Source organism: Dissoconium aciculare (assembly GCF_010015565.1).
Source record: "Dissoconium aciculare CBS 342.82 unplaced genomic scaffold K489scaffold_13, whole genome shotgun sequence".
Taxonomy (NCBI): Eukaryota; Fungi; Ascomycota; class Dothideomycetes; order Mycosphaerellales; family Dissoconiaceae; genus Dissoconium; species Dissoconium aciculare.
The window spans coordinates 809,486-824,137 of NW_022984963.1; the positions used below are offsets into that span (position 1 = coordinate 809,486).

At 52.1% G+C, this 14,652-nt stretch overlaps 7 protein-coding genes across 7 annotated transcripts; 4 read left to right on the forward strand and 3 right to left on the reverse strand.

Moving 5' to 3' along the window:
- Positions 1-24: 24 nt before the first annotated feature.
- Positions 25-1,085, forward strand: K489DRAFT_390787 (NAD(P)-binding protein; the record flags this gene model as incomplete). Its single annotated transcript, XM_033606631.1, has 3 exons — positions 25-57; positions 118-534; positions 603-1,085. The coding sequence occupies 3 exons, from the start codon at positions 25-27 to the stop codon at positions 1,083-1,085; spliced, it is 933 nt and encodes a 310-aa protein (XP_033456697.1).
- Positions 603-2,116, reverse strand: K489DRAFT_383911 (uncharacterized protein). Its single transcript, XM_033605728.1, has 2 exons — positions 1,934-2,116; positions 603-1,875 (listed from the first exon to the last, which is right to left on the reverse strand). Exons 1-2 carry the CDS (start codon positions 2,067-2,069, stop codon positions 1,091-1,093), a joined length of 921 nt encoding a protein of 306 aa, XP_033456698.1. The 5' UTR covers positions 2,070-2,116; the 3' UTR covers positions 603-1,090.
- Positions 2,117-2,263: 147 nt separating this feature from the next.
- K489DRAFT_383912 (FAD/NAD(P)-binding domain-containing protein) lies at positions 2,264-3,651 on the reverse strand. Its single transcript, XM_033605729.1, has one exon. The coding sequence runs from the start codon at positions 3,537-3,539 to the stop codon at positions 2,397-2,399; it is 1,143 nt and encodes a 380-aa protein (XP_033456699.1). The 5' UTR covers positions 3,540-3,651; the 3' UTR covers positions 2,264-2,396.
- Positions 3,652-4,389: 738 nt separating this feature from the next.
- On the forward strand, positions 4,390-5,063 carry K489DRAFT_325888 (uncharacterized protein; the record flags this gene model as incomplete). The annotated part of the gene is made up of 2 exons (XM_033601862.1): positions 4,390-4,532; positions 4,619-5,063. 2 exons carry the CDS (start codon positions 4,390-4,392, stop codon positions 5,061-5,063), a joined length of 588 nt encoding a protein of 195 aa, XP_033456700.1.
- Positions 5,064-5,403: 340 nt separating this feature from the next.
- Positions 5,404-9,669, forward strand: K489DRAFT_72076 (uncharacterized protein). Its single transcript, XM_033608867.1, has one exon. The coding sequence runs from the start codon at positions 5,744-5,746 to the stop codon at positions 9,560-9,562; it is 3,819 nt and encodes a 1,272-aa protein (XP_033456701.1). The 5' UTR covers positions 5,404-5,743; the 3' UTR covers positions 9,563-9,669.
- An 806-nt stretch (positions 9,670-10,475) lies between these two features.
- K489DRAFT_383914 (uncharacterized protein) lies at positions 10,476-11,086 on the forward strand. Its single transcript, XM_033605730.1, has 3 exons — positions 10,476-10,647; positions 10,763-10,843; positions 10,926-11,086. The coding sequence occupies exons 1-3, from the start codon at positions 10,534-10,536 to the stop codon at positions 11,052-11,054; spliced, it is 324 nt and encodes a 107-aa protein (XP_033456702.1). The 5' UTR covers positions 10,476-10,533; the 3' UTR covers positions 11,055-11,086.
- A 426-nt stretch (positions 11,087-11,512) lies between these two features.
- On the reverse strand, positions 11,513-13,620 carry K489DRAFT_291493 (TPR-like protein; the record flags this gene model as incomplete). The annotated part of the gene is made up of 2 exons (XM_033600192.1): positions 11,513-13,439; positions 13,493-13,620. Coding segments are annotated over 2 exons (2,055 nt in total), but the record flags the coding sequence as incomplete, so codon positions are not given.
- Positions 13,621-14,652: the final 1,032 nt, after the last annotated feature.

A 14,652-nucleotide genomic window follows, 5' to 3' on the forward strand; every position in this document is an offset into this window, starting at 1 on the left:
GACACAAATCAATCAATCGCTACAATGTCTGAAATATCAAAAGTCGCGGTGATCGGCGTATGTGAACATTAATAATCATGTCCGACATCTGCATCGCTGATCGCAAGCAATATTCAGGCCTCTGGCAATCTCGGCAAGCCAGTCACAGCAGCGCTCCATGAAGCCGGTTTCGAAGTCACTATCATCACAAGAACCGAGTCCACCACCGAACATCCCAAGGACATTCCTGTCATTCGTACCGAATACACACTGAGCGCCCTCACCCAAGCCTTCGCCGGTCAGGACGCAGTGGTATGCGTAGTCGGAATCCCGGGAGTCCCGTTACAGTCGTTGTTTGTCGATGCTGCCGAGGCGGCTGGAGTCCAACGATTCGTGCTCGACGATTTCGCTTGGGGCGACACGGAAGCGAACATACGCGATCTGGATGAGTTTCAGACCCCGCGCCGCGTTGGCTGGGATCATGCCAAAGCGAGAGCCATCGCGAATCCCGCTTTCGCATGGACGGGTATCTCGACGGGCAATCCAATCGACAGGGTGAGAATCGGGTCCATGATTTTGCGACATACTGTCGAGACTGAAGCTAATGAGATTCTTATGTACAGGCGATAAAAGTATTCCCTCTGATGGGTTTCGACGTGGCCAAGCGCACAGCAATCATCTATGATGATGGCACAGAAAAGTTTACAGGTACGACCCTCGCAGGGATCGCTCAGGCGGTGATCGGTGTCCTCCGCAACCCGGAGCAGACAGCGAATCGTTTCGTCAAGGTTTTCTCGATTTTGGCTTCTCAGAACGAACTCTTGGCGGCATTTGAGCAGGCAGAAGGAGCAAAGTGGAGTGTCCAACACAATACCACACAAACTCTGTTGCAAACCGGAAGGGCGAAACGTGAAGCGGGCACAACAGGATGGATCTTGGATCTTGTCGTTGCGCAATTGTATGACGACAAAAGTGGACGTTCGAAAGTCGCTAGGTCTAGGGAGGAGACTGATTCGGAGTTGCTGGGAGTCGCTTCAGAGACGCCACTGGATGTGGTGAGGAAAGTCTTGGCGGCACAGCAAGACAGCGTCACTCCAGTGTTCTAAATTCTTTAAGCCGTCGCAGGAGCAGCCTTCGATGTCGGTTTCGCGGTTGCGGGCGATCCTGGTAGAAGTTTGAGAATTCGATCTTTGAAATCCTCCACGTCCCGCTTAGTGTATGACCCGTTCATGATCAAAGACTTCAGCGTTGTATCCAGCCAAGGTGCCTTTCCGATCCATTCCTTCTTCGTTTCTCCTGACAAATTGCTCTCGTCCCAAATATTTCCTTTCACAAGACGAGACACCAACTCATTGCGCGTTGCTTCCTTGGCCTTTGGCACACCGTCTTTCCACTGATTCGCTTTTGGCACGGTCATCAAAGCTTGGCCACAGACCTTCTTACGAGTGATTTGCGCCTCGCTACGAAGAGAAGGTGCTGCGAATGAAGGATCGACCATGGCTAATCGATCCGCGTAAAGGCCAGCGAAGTTTTTTCCGACAGGCGTTGCAGTACCATATCCTGCTTGTAGCAACTCTTTCTCTGTCAGTGCTTCCGGTGTGTAGGGTATACCGTCGCTCCGTAACTGATTTCTCACAGCCGTCTTGAGATCACGAGGCGGTTTAAGTGTCTTCGCCCTTCGTTTCTTTGGTGCATCCCGTTCATCTTCTCGCGGACGAAGCTGACTTGGACGATCCTCCATGTCTTTGTCCGATCGCATAACTCGCGCTCGCGTCCCCACCACCTCGGAGGAGACTGCTGATGAGCGTTTATCGGTGTGCTGCTCCATCGAGTCGCTGACTTTAGAGACTTCCTCCGAGATTTTGGTGAGACGACGCTGGCGTGGCCTATCTGTGGGCGAGTCTGGATAAAGCTCATTAGCACTGTCCTCTCGAGTACCTTCATCTTGAAAGAGTAGTACCTTGTGCACCAGCTTCGGCGCGATGCGAAACGTGGAAGCATCGCACACATTGCCCGCTACGCTGCCATTGAACAAGCACAGCCTGTCGCTCCGCAGCTGCGAGCGACACAATTGATCGCAGTGAAGGCATTTTGCCGGTGTCGGATATCTCGAATGATGGACCTGCATTCGGGACTGCGTAGCGCATTATCCATATGAGATCAAGTTACGGGGTTGGCTTCTCCTTTGGGACATAGTCACGTGACTTATTCTGGAGGTCGACTGCGCGCCCAACATTGAATTGAGGTACAGTCGGTCCCTTCTCTACCTAGGCAGGCTCCCAAGGTTTGCTTTGTACAGAATTACTGTGTTGTTTCAAAGCTGCGTTCATTGTACGTGTTGTGTCGCAGAGCAGCATGCAATTCTACTTTATCGTGTTCGCGTGAACTACTTGGAGAACATGGTTACCATGGGGCTACTAAAAACGACCCTTCTCTACCCCATGCATGGCACCAATTCTTTTTCTGCTATCTTGGACGTGATCTGTCCATTGTCCGGGCGCCTGCTGTTTCGAAAACTTCACGGCGCCTTCAAATCCATCTGAGCCAATGGCCTCACCTAACGCCAATGCGTCCGAAATGGCCATGTTGGCGCCGTTACCCCCCAGGATGGGTGTTGCATGTGCAGCATCACCAATCAGGGCGATCCCTTGCGAGCCCAACTCGTCGATGTCACGCTTCTCCAAAACTATGCATCGCATCAGCCAGTGTAAGAGACGGTCGTCTCGGACCTTTTCCGGATCGAACAATTCGTTGAACGGGAATTCGAGGTTACGCAATGATTTCAGCTCATCGAAAAGTTCAGCTGGAGTAGTCCTAGATGCATCAAGGGAACGATCAGGCCTGTGCAAAGGATCTGCGCCTTCTTGTTTCGCTGGCCGCGAGAACGTATAGCTCAAGTCGAGGTGGGAGGCCGTGATGTCATTGATTCCGATCTCCAGTCGAACATTTCCGTGTAATTCCTGAATGAGAGTACTGTCTTGAAAATGCTGCAGTAGTCGCTCGATGACATCCGCTTCGACGATACGTCGCTTTCCGTTGTAGACTGCATACGGCAATATCTGAAGTTTTGCCGAGCTGAGCAGGCTTTGGCGGGTAGCCGAGTGCGGGCCATCACAACCAAAGAGAAGATCAACGATGGTGGTAGACCCATCCTCGAATTTCAGTGTCTTCTCGTTGCCCCCGGACGCGCGCTGAACGGATTGAAGGGTTTTTTCCCATTTCACATCAAGGTTGTCGTGGAGAAGAGCTTCGAGGCGCCCACGGTTGCAGCGGATCGCATCGCTTAGCCCTCGGTCTTCCAGATCCGCGACTCTGCCAGCGCCGTCCTTTTGACTATCTACTGCTACTTGCTTTCGAAATGCAGATTCGTCGATGGAAAGGAGCTTCAGCAGGGGACGATACGTCGAGGCGTATAATGTGATGCCATAATTGTATCGCTGCGCTGATTTGGCTCGATCATAAAGAACAGCGGTGATGCCTCGTTGCTTGAGGAATAAGCTCAATGTGAGACCACCCAAGCCGGCGCCGACAATGGCGATACGAGGATTGTTGGGAGGCATATTGGCGGCTCGCAGGGCATGTATGTCGACGGATGAAGCCTGCACTAGTGCTGCCGATGCTGTAATGGATCTGTGTACTGCAGATCCGAGGGTTTATCCCGCAAGCCCAAATTTCCCCGTGGCCCCGCGCAAGTGAGGCCCGGTGATTTGTCTTTTAGACTTTGACGCCAGATGCGACTTGGGGGCACTGGCGCGTAAAATAGTTTCATTTGATGCCTTGTCGCAATGAAACGGCGATCGTCACCTTGGGCGCGAGAAACATCCCGCTCCTGTGTTGAGGGAATCTCTTGACGAGTCTTCCGCCTCGCTGTCTTGTATGTCTAGGCATCGTCCCCGCGGAGACGTGAGGATTTGCGCAGACTTCCGATCACTTCTTGTCGTTCATTTATCGTCGAATCGTGGACCCAGAGTCTCCCCCGGCGCACATTCATTTCCGAGAGTATTCACTCCTTCGTCACAATTGCGCATATTCGCCCTGCAAACGAACGCGACCAGGCAGGAACTTGTCGCCCAGGTTTCAATGAAAGAGGCGCAGGCGGAGTATTTTGAACATCTTCGTCAGGAAAGCCGGTGCTTGCCTTGCGTCAGTCGTTGACATCGTCATACCCACACCATGTCCGACTCTGCCATCAGTATTCCGGCCACTGTAGCCGCAAAAGATCCCAAGACCAATGGACCGCGACAATCGGTCTATGTCAAGGAAGTGCAAGTGCCAGAATGGGAACACATCGCAGCTGCGGAGGAGCAGCGCGCGAATGAAAAGTCCGACGGGTCTGTCAAAGGCGTAAGACCCTCTGGAACATCAAGAAAGGATTTGCGAAATGAAATGCGCGATGCTCAAGCAGCGTTCATGGTCCGGTTCGACCGTGCGCTTCCGCCGCATAAGAAGTACTTCAAAATGAGTCGGAAGATATTTCTGATTGTGTTGGCGGCCATGTTGGCGATCCTGGTCCTCATCATTGCGCTGGCTGCTGGATTGAGTGGACGCAAAAGGTGAGAACAAAATATGCAAAATATGTCCTTTCTGTACATGTGAACAACGTTGTGGAATTTCGCTGACCATCGTGTTCTTGCGACAGCTCTGCGGCCGCCGCTGCGAAGAATCTTCCTCTACCTAGCAACACTGCAACTTTCACCGGTGAGCTCACATACTACGGTGTCGGCTTAGGCGCATGTGGTGAAGTCTCGGCCGAAGACGACGCCATTGTCGCGGTCTCCCATCTTCTCTTTGACGCAGCTGGATCCTCGACTGTGACGGGCGGCAACTCAAACATGAATCCCTTGTGCGGTAAAATGCTCCGTGCACAGCGGTACGATTCTGAGCGAGGGATGATGCGAAGCGTCGACTTGCGTGTCGTGGATCGTTGTACAGGTTGTGCTCCGACAGACTTGGACACCACTGTGGCTATTTTCGGCGAGATGGCGAACGTCGATCGAGGCCGGGTAGATGTCACTTGGGCTTGGTTGCAACCTGTTCAGGTCAATGCCGGCGGTATTGATCCTCAGATCCCGGACGGTCAATGATTCTGGACCATCAAACTTTATCCTCTCCCTCAGGACGAAGCCTTTCTTTGTCTTCTTCGGCGTCGTTGACGACCATCTTTTGATACCACCAATTTATGCCCCAGCAAGGGAGCGCGTACGTTGCCCTGTCTTGCCTACTACTCATTTCCATGAGTGGTCAAATCGCGCATCCTTTCACTGATTGTGACTTATTCGTTTTCACTGGCGTGTCAGGTGATCTGAGTGCTCCATCAAAGATCTCGAATATTGACAATCGTTACCTGCCCGGTTGCAAGCCTGGAAATTCTATTCAGTGTCAAGAGGCACACACGTCCACACCATGAACATGAAACATCGCCGGCCCACATCTCCGCAATCCAGTGCACTTGCCCATCATTACTCCCAATTTCGGCAGTCGCGATGCAATGATCATCACGAGTGGATTGTGCACCAGATCTCAAAGGTTGCGGGCTCCTTCGTCTCGACTTCTCTCGTCCACATAGTTGGCTACCTCAACCGCCGCCTTCCTGAGAACAGCAGCCGCCCTACTCATGGGACCTACAACCTCCTTCGCCTGAACGACGAATCTCGAACATGTCGACATTCTATCGTAATCTCAACAGGGAGCAAAGTTATCATCGGGTCGTGTTCTTGGCTGCCGCTTGTGCTCTCGCCGGTCTTTGCAGTCTCTTCCCTATTGGATGTTTTCAGAATTACAGCAGCAAGCGACGGCGCAAGTTGAGGCAGCGCGTCGCCAATCTCGAGCGTCATCAAGAAGAGGAGGAAGATTGGCATCGACGGCATCGGCCGCGACCCGTTCGAGCACGTTCGCACTCTCCGCCACGTGTCGCCCGTGTACACCACCACTCGCGCCATCATCGTCGTCGTCCTCGCTCCTCCTTGACACCGCACGAGCGATCCCAACGCGTCGCAAGACACCGCGAAGACGTCGTGGCTCGGGACGAGGTGGAACTTCAGCGGCACCGTCGCAGCTGCGTTCCACCAGATCATCACTCACTCGATCGGGAACCTTCTCCTCTACGTCGTCCTCGTCGGGTAGCGTCAGAAACGCGATACCGCCGATACAGCTCCTAGCAAGACCTGCTGGCTCGATTGTGGATGAACCTCGTATCAAGTCTCGTTCAACTAGTCTTACAGCTCACCGTCGTCTTCCAGATAATTTTCCAGCAACGCCGGACCAGTCACAAGTACCACGATCGAGCATCCCCTTCCGCCCGTCATTTGACTTTTCACAAAGTCAATCAAGTTCGAATAATCATAGTTCATCGGACTCACCTTTGCAGTCTGACGTGCAATCGCAGTCGAGACTTGATACGGCACGGTCGCAAACGAATACCTCTGTCAGGGAATACCAATCCACCCAACTTGCCTGCGCAGCTGCCCAACTGCAGTCCTTACTTTCCATCAATCCTACAATACCTGTACTCGATATTCTGCCCCCTGCGGTCGACTCCTTGATTCGTCGCTCTTCTATCGCTACATCCTCTGTCACTTCGAAGAAATCGAGGCCCAGCCAGATCGATCCTGCCGTTCAAAATTATTCTTCAACTCAATTTGCATCCGCCACCGCCCAGCTTCAGTCCTTACTGGCCGCTGGATCGACCATTCAATTGCCTGTAATTTCAAATCCTATTGTAGATGCTATCATTCACCAGTCCTCCGCGTCTTCACAGGACGGCTCTGGAAAATCACGACGGTCCCCAGAGACACCCGTCTCCTCAAGCACAAAAGCGTCCGATGCCAGCAGCTTTGCTCATACGCTCCTCAGACGTGTCAAGGACCGTCGACTTCTGCGAAATTCCACTAAGCCACCGCTCCATCAATGTCGAAAGTCCGACAAAGTTGTGCAGAATGTGAAGGTTGGCTCACCCGCTCCAGAGGCCGCGCCTGTCATTGTGGAGAGTACATCAGTGCAAGTCAATCCAAAAGCCGAGCTTCACGTTCCCTCTCTGCCTCCCGGCTTCTCTTCTTTGAATATGCCTACGTATCATACCCCATTTTCGGCCCGCAAAGCATTGCTTAGATATCCAACCGCCGAAGAGCGGCTTAGATCAAGGCCGGCAATTTCCGCGCGGCGTTCGGCTTCCCGGTCGAGGCCCGAACACTCCTCGCGTCGCTCCGGCTCAACGACCATTCGCGAGTCACCAGTCTCGGCTGATATCGACACAGTCAGGCCTGGTTTGTCACGTTTGCAGTTTTCCAATCCGATATCGAAGCCTGTTAGAGCAATTGCCGAAAATGGCAGTCCGATTACCCCAGGGATCGGAAGGTCACACCGGACTTCGATCACACGCTCACGTCACCTTGAACGACAACGCATCAACCGCAACAGCACATCTCCAACGGGTTCAGATCCCACCTTCCAAAGTCGTTGGCTTATTCGTCCAGGCGAGCGATACAGCAACAATAATTCTTCAGAAGACCTCTATGCTGAAGAAACACCCCTGAAAAGTGCTAGATCCAGAAAGTTTGGTGTCGAAGCTACCTACAACTCTCCTGTTATCCATCAGGAAGAAACAAGGACGGTGACCCTCACTCGAGCTCCGCCACGACCCATTCTGCCAATTCGAGGCCAGAGTGGCATGCGAAGTTTCTTTCGCAACACAGCTTTCAATGTCAAAGTATTTCGAACGTCTCCTATCACACCCAACACAAAATCTTCTACGGGACACACGCCTACGCCAGAGATCACTATTTCGCATCATGGTAGCGAAGACGGCATACGGTCTAGTAACATCTCAAACATGACAAGCGTTCCTTTGCCGCCGTACTTCGCGCATCGGGGAGGGCATCATCATCAAGAAAGCACAAATACATCGTCGCCGTATTCTCAAATTTCCCCTGGAACTTTACTTAAGGATAGCCCACCTCACGATCGCATGGACATTCCGGACCAGAGTCGCTCGCCCTCTAGTCAACTATCACCATTCAGCTCACCACGACATCGTCCTCGTACAAGGACAAGGAATAGACATCGGACAAGATTGGAGACTTTTGCAGACGAAACTGAATCTATAGAAGCAGCTATTGTGTCTGAAGGGCCGGATTTGAAAGTTAGCGATCCGGCCCTGGCAGTGCGATTTGACTCTGTAACGGATCTGGGTGAGACTCGGATGCACATCGACACGACCACGCGCCAGGAGGGCTCAATTCGACGTCTGAAAGTAGACTTTACAACTCGACACTTGCCAGCATTGCGCACACGGGTCAGCTCCGTGGTTGTAGCCCTACGAGCTCGATCATCTACGGGCACAATACGGGTCCCTGGTGATCCATCGGGTCAAGACCATCGGAACGTTTCGACATTCTCATCCTCGAAAGCGTCATTTTCAGGGCTATCGTTGAGGAATATACAGTCTTTTGAAAGTATACGGCGACTGGGCTCAAGGCTTTTACATGCCGGCTCATATGATAGCCTTGTACGGCGGAAGTTTAAATCGGCTTCCGTGTCTACGAGAAGATCGGTCTCGGAGATTCGCAACAGTATCATCGGAACAGAGGCCGTTTCAGCACGTCCTGCCAAGCAGCGCCCGATCACTGCTGCAGACCTCATCGTGACATCATTCCATCAGACGCCGTTCGCACAACGATATTACGATGCTCAACGGACAGAGCGACAACATATCGAACGACTCGTTGAGGAAGCCATGCGCCTTCCGAGCGCAACGATCGACAAATCGACTGAAGATGAAGCTGATGATGAAGATGTCGACGGAATCATCCTCGGGTACGAACGCAACGTGCCTGATCATCTTCCACAATCTCCGCTATGTCCGCTCCACCCCAGGCATCCCTCTGGCGGCAAAGCAATCTGTCCACAGCATGGCCATTATCGTAAACGGCGGCATCCAGTTGAGCCGAAGAAAAAGTTGCCATCGACAGCCCAAAGCGCAACACAGCTATCTCGTCGTCAGTTTCTACATAGTCCTAAAACTCGTCACTCGGCCGCTGATCTTTCTCCATCACCTTCCAACCATCGAAGGACCAGCTATTTTCGTCCAGGTGATTTTTTGACCAACGACATGCTCCCCCAGGGTCGCGCATCTTTGGAGTATTCTGATGCGCCACGGCCACACCTTGATGCCCTAGAGACCACCAACCAGAGTCCAAAGATCACTCCAGCACAGATCATCGAAGCATTACCAGGTACTGCGCAAGCGATTCGTCCAGACTCGTCATCGCGGCCGGCTCCCTCTCCGCCCAGAAAACTTGGCCATCGTGTCGAAATCGTCCTCGACTCTAGAGATTCGCCACTTGACCAACACACGCTTCCTCCCTACCAAACACGAGATCGAGCCTGGCTTCGCCGCTCCAGCAATGCCCGTATGATAGTTTCTGCAACTCCCCCGCTCCGCACACGAACCACATCGACGCCTGATGTCTTGGGTCTAGAGAGCTTCATGGCACAGAGGGTCCCACCGTCCGGTCATGAGAAGCGCTTTGATAGGTTTGGTGGTGATGGTATCGCGTTGGGCTGGGATGATTGGCCTTATTGGTAGACTCCTGGGTATTTGGACCTGAAGGACACGACTTCATGCTTGCTTGACCTTTTGTGAACTTCCTTTTGGTGGGTGGGAAGCTCGCTATTCTGATGCTCGGTTGTGAGACTTCTAATTACATGTCTCTTGGTCTGTACATGATTAATTTTGATATCGTGTTGGTGAGCTCGCGCGGCCTGATTGAACCAGAGTCGCGGTGTTGACGTTGACTTCTCTATTCATTACAGTTTCTCACTACTTGATGACTAGACTGATCGAACTCTTGCCTGAGAGCAACCACAATTAACATCATAGTTTCGCTCACGCCTATCCGCTTGGCAGACTCCCTGACTGAAACTCTCTTTCCCATCGATTCGTTGCTTGAATTCTCTCTACGAGTCCTCAAGACTTCACGGCATATCGAATCTTGATCCTCTCTCGAATTTATTCTGCCAAAGCAACAGTCCGAACGAATTGTCGCCGTGCCTCCAGCAAGAAGGTCTGTCGACATTCGACGAGGTTTCCATAATGGAAATAGGCGACTCGGCTTATCTAATCATCTGGAGGTGATCGTATACTGTCAGGCGCAATGTTTTGGAAATATCGCCCGATGACGTCAGAGCGATAATGTCGGCTTTCGCGTGCTCGTGATCGCTCAATTGCCCCGCAGAATCACCAAAACAACTTGGAGGCCCCCACCTGGATGACGATGACGACAATGTTGTGCTCAACGATATAACATACTCAAGACAAGGGTAGGATAAGGCGTGCCAGTATCTCGCATAGCTATGGTAACAGCAAAGTAGTAGCCGTGCTAGCACAGTAGGAAGCAGGTAAATAGACGAGCGGCTTACGTGCTCGCTGTTAAGCTCCGGTGCATGTGATTGTGCTGATCTTCCCATAACAACCACTTCCTCTTCTCGCTACTCCTCCACTTACATCAACAATAGAAACCACCCACCTCACACACAACCCAGTAATCCATCATCATCATGTCTGCCGAGTGGACCGACAAGGGCCCCGCCCCTCAATCTGACGACTTCAAGAAGGCCGTCGAGGAGGTCAAGAAGCTCAAGCAGTCGCCGACCAACGAGCAGCTGTTGACGGTCAGTAATGCGCATGTTATAGAGGAGATCAGAGATAAGAGATAGAATGGAGAACGAACGGAACATCATGAAGAACGGGGACTATTGCTAATATGGGATATTCTCGCCGAAACAGGTCTACGGTCTCTACAAGACTGCCGTCAACGACCCACACTTTTCCGCCGTCAAGGGCAATGAGCCGTGGTCTGTCAACGTGGTAGGTCCTCTCCTCCATTGAGATCTTCGAAATAACCATCACGAATCCGACTCCTCGCTGACGATAATCCCTCTTCCACCAGACCGCCGCTGCTCAGAAATGGCGCGCCTGGAAGGCTGTCGCTGACACTGGCATCACCCCCGAGGAGGCCCAGAAGAAGTACGTCGACTTGGTCGGCGAGCTGAAGGAGCGTTACGGACTCGAGGCATAAATGGAGTGAATTGAAACATAAATTGAAACAACGTTGCCAACACCCGCTCTTCTCTTTCAAAATCCGTGATTTCTTGATGCCGGAACTGTGCGATCCAAGCCTTCGCAATTTCGGCCCGACTGTCTTCTGTGTGCGAGCGACGAGCACGTAAATCATTGATGACAATCTTAGTATCCTGTTCGATATGTGTCCAGCTCCACTCCATGCACTTCGGCTCGATTTCATTTGAGAGCCACAGCGCAAGATCTTCTGAACGGTATCACGAGATCAAGCTCTAGCCATAAGGTGGAAAAAGCTTGCTGCCACGCTGGGCAGTCAATATCCTACGTCTGCCACCACATTTATGCTCCAGGAGTTTTACTGTCTTTGCGTTGATCTACGCTTGTCGCCAACCCCTTTTGGAGAGCGTCAAGCTGCTGCATCAATTCAACACGTTCCAGTTGTAGAATGGCAAGTTCGGTGTCAGGATGTTGCGGTCCGAGAGCCTTCTGAGCTTTATCGACCGCTTGTGTCAATAAATCTGTAGCCTCGACCCATCGACCTTGTTCTACGTATGTCACAGCAAGCTTCCTGATGCTCGTCAATGTATCTGGATGCTCGGGCCCAAGCACCGACTTACTCGTCTCTACCAGCTTTATCAGAAGCTGCTCCGCCTCGTCGTGTCGCATCTCGCCGATATATGCACCTGCGAGGTAGCCAATGATCCTGAGTGTATCTGGATGCTCGGGCCCAAGCATCGCCTTCCTCGCCTCTAGTAGCTTTACGTGAAGCTGCTCGGCCTCGCTCCACCGCTCCTGCTCCACGTACGTCGTTACGAGGAGCTCCATAGTGTCGTATGTGTCGGGATGTTCGGGCCCAAGTAGCGCCTCAATGTGCTGGAAAACTTTGATATCTAGCTGCTCTGCCTCGCTTAATCGCCTCTGATGCTTGTATACGTTCGCCAATTGACTTAGGCTCGGCAATGTTTCTAGATGCTCGGGCCCAAACAGCTTCTCCTTGGCTTTCAAAACTTGGAGCACCAGCTGCTCTGCTTCATTCGTACGCCCCTGACTACAGTATGTCGCGGCAAGCTTTGACATACTCTCTAGGGTGTCCAGATTCTCACTTCCAAAAATTTCCGCTCGTATCTTATAGGAGGTACTGCACATCTCTTCCGCCTCGCCGAGTAGGGATCGCGTATTCGCGTATCGCCCTCCGCGCTCGCAGATTGAGGCTTTGAGCAATAAGGCTTCTCGATCTGTGATTACTAGATGAGATACCGCTATTGCATGCGGGAATAATTTCCGGCACGTCTCCCAGGTCTCGTAATCTCCTGAGGGGAGCAGAATATCTAGGTTACGAATGAATGCTTTCTTCCAATGTTCGGCTTGACCCTGGTTGTAAAGCCATCGTTGAGTGGCCAGTTGCACAAGTCGATGCATCTCGAATGTGCAGCTGTCAGACGAGTTCGAGATAAAAGCAAAGCCTTTGAGCATCGCGATATCCTTAAAAAATTCTTCTTCTACATCCGGAGAGGTCGCCGAGTCTCCAGCGCTTGAAGTGCCCGCATTGTCGTTGGACTCTAGTCTGGTCGTGTTACTTTCCTCGTCGCTCTCTAACTTCTGGAGCAAAACACTCGGGATAGCTTGACGGTCGCAAAAGCACATCAGCGACAATAAATCCGTTGCAGATTGTCGCTCGCGGCGAAGATGTTCGAACGATATTTGCCATGTGGCCATAATCGCACTGTGAGCCTCAGGATCGCGCCGATGGTCCTTGAAGTTTTCATCGAGAATGCTGCGCTTCGATTGATCCTTTTTGTCCAGCTTTGCCAGGTACTGCTTGACTGACGACAGCGTTCCTCGTTGCTGGATGTACGCTGCAGCTTGCGAAAGGGCCAAGGGCATGAAGTCCAGAGCTACTGCGAGCGCTTCGCAGTCCTCTGTGTTGGCGACCCCGGCTACTTGTGACCCCAGCTTATGCTGCAACAACATCGCAGCTTGCTGCCTGTCCATGCGAGGGATTGGAATTCTCGCTTTCATATCGACGAGTCTCTCCGCTGAAGACATGCTCCTAGAGGTGATGAGAATATTGCCCTGATCACAGATCGGCAGACGCTCAAAGAGAGAGACAGATCCATTGAACCGCTCGACGAGGAAATCGACTTCGTCCGCATTGTCGAGTACGATCAGCCATTTCCTCGAAGCCTTCTCGCGCAGCCAGTCACGGAACAAGTTGTATATGTCTGCAGTAGACTCTGATCGCCCTGGGATGCGTGCAAGATCAGCAATGTCGCGTACGCTCTGCTCGTACCGTCCCTGGGTGCTCGCATGAATCCAGAAGACCCATGTATCTGGGAACGTCTCTCGCGTGCGATAGCAGTACTCAATAGCGATTTGTGATTTTCTGTCGACGAGTCAGTCGGACTATGCTTTAGTACTTGAGATTTTCACCCATACCCAACACCTCCGAGGCCCACCAGAGCGAGCCTTGCAGCTGGATACGACAGGGCTGAGTCGATATGCGTTGTAATTTCCGTTCGTGTTACATAGTCTCGATCGCGTGGGAAGGGGATATTTGACGACGGTTCAGGCTGTGTCTCAGAGGGTGCTAGACCGTCGAGTTTACTGCTGATAGTATAGATCTCCTGCTGCTCCAGGAACTTCAAATTGTCTTGTACGATCTTCAACAGTTCCTGCACCTTGCTGCTGCGACCAAAAAATGCCGTTTTGGTTCCTTTCCAGACGCGTGCGGCACGACTGTCGCCATTCTCGGGACACGCCTTGCTAATTATCTCCTGTAATTCTGCAAGGGCCGTCCAGCACTGCTCGAGCAGCGGCCGAGCGCTCTTACGCTTGCCTTCATCAACTTGACATTTATTACAGGCTTCTTGAGCGGTTATCAAAATGGTCTCAATCGCGGGAAGTCTATCGAAAACATCGTGTAGCTTCGGCGGGAGGCCATGCGCATCATGCACTGCACGACCGATGGCAATGATTGTCTTGGTGATGCCGATGCAAGCGTCGACGAGACCGACGAGAGCGATAGGCTCTGCGCCAGACATCTTGATTCTTCTGTTGAGTGAGAGACATCGCGGAAGAGGTCAAATGATTAAGTTTCGAACGTACGCTGTCTCGTGAACGATGCAGCGCAGTGATGAGAAGTCAGGGCGGCCTCACGAGGCTGAGCAACGCCGACCTGCAGGCATAGTGCATGCCCAGGTTGATGTAACGTCGAGGTATACCTGCACAGAAGACACCGCAGCGGGCGATACACCGGTTTAGGGTTATTGACGCTCTCCTTAACGCGGGGAACCCCAACGCGGTCCATACCCCAACGCGGTCCAAGGCATCAAAGAGCATAGCATTCAACAATTGATTGCTCTACCAATTATTGTTGAAATACCTTCAAATTGAAAAACATGGTAGATCAATACTAACTCTTATGATACACAGGTTCTTGCGTTATGGTCTGGACGGCCACACTTGCTACACTTTCTAATACGCTTCACGGGCCTCGGCATCTCCTCCTGGATTTGTGCTTCTACCTCCTCTTGTTCAACAACGTACTGCATTTCAGGAAAGGACAAGGCATTCTCTGTAGTGAATGCCTTCCTCTT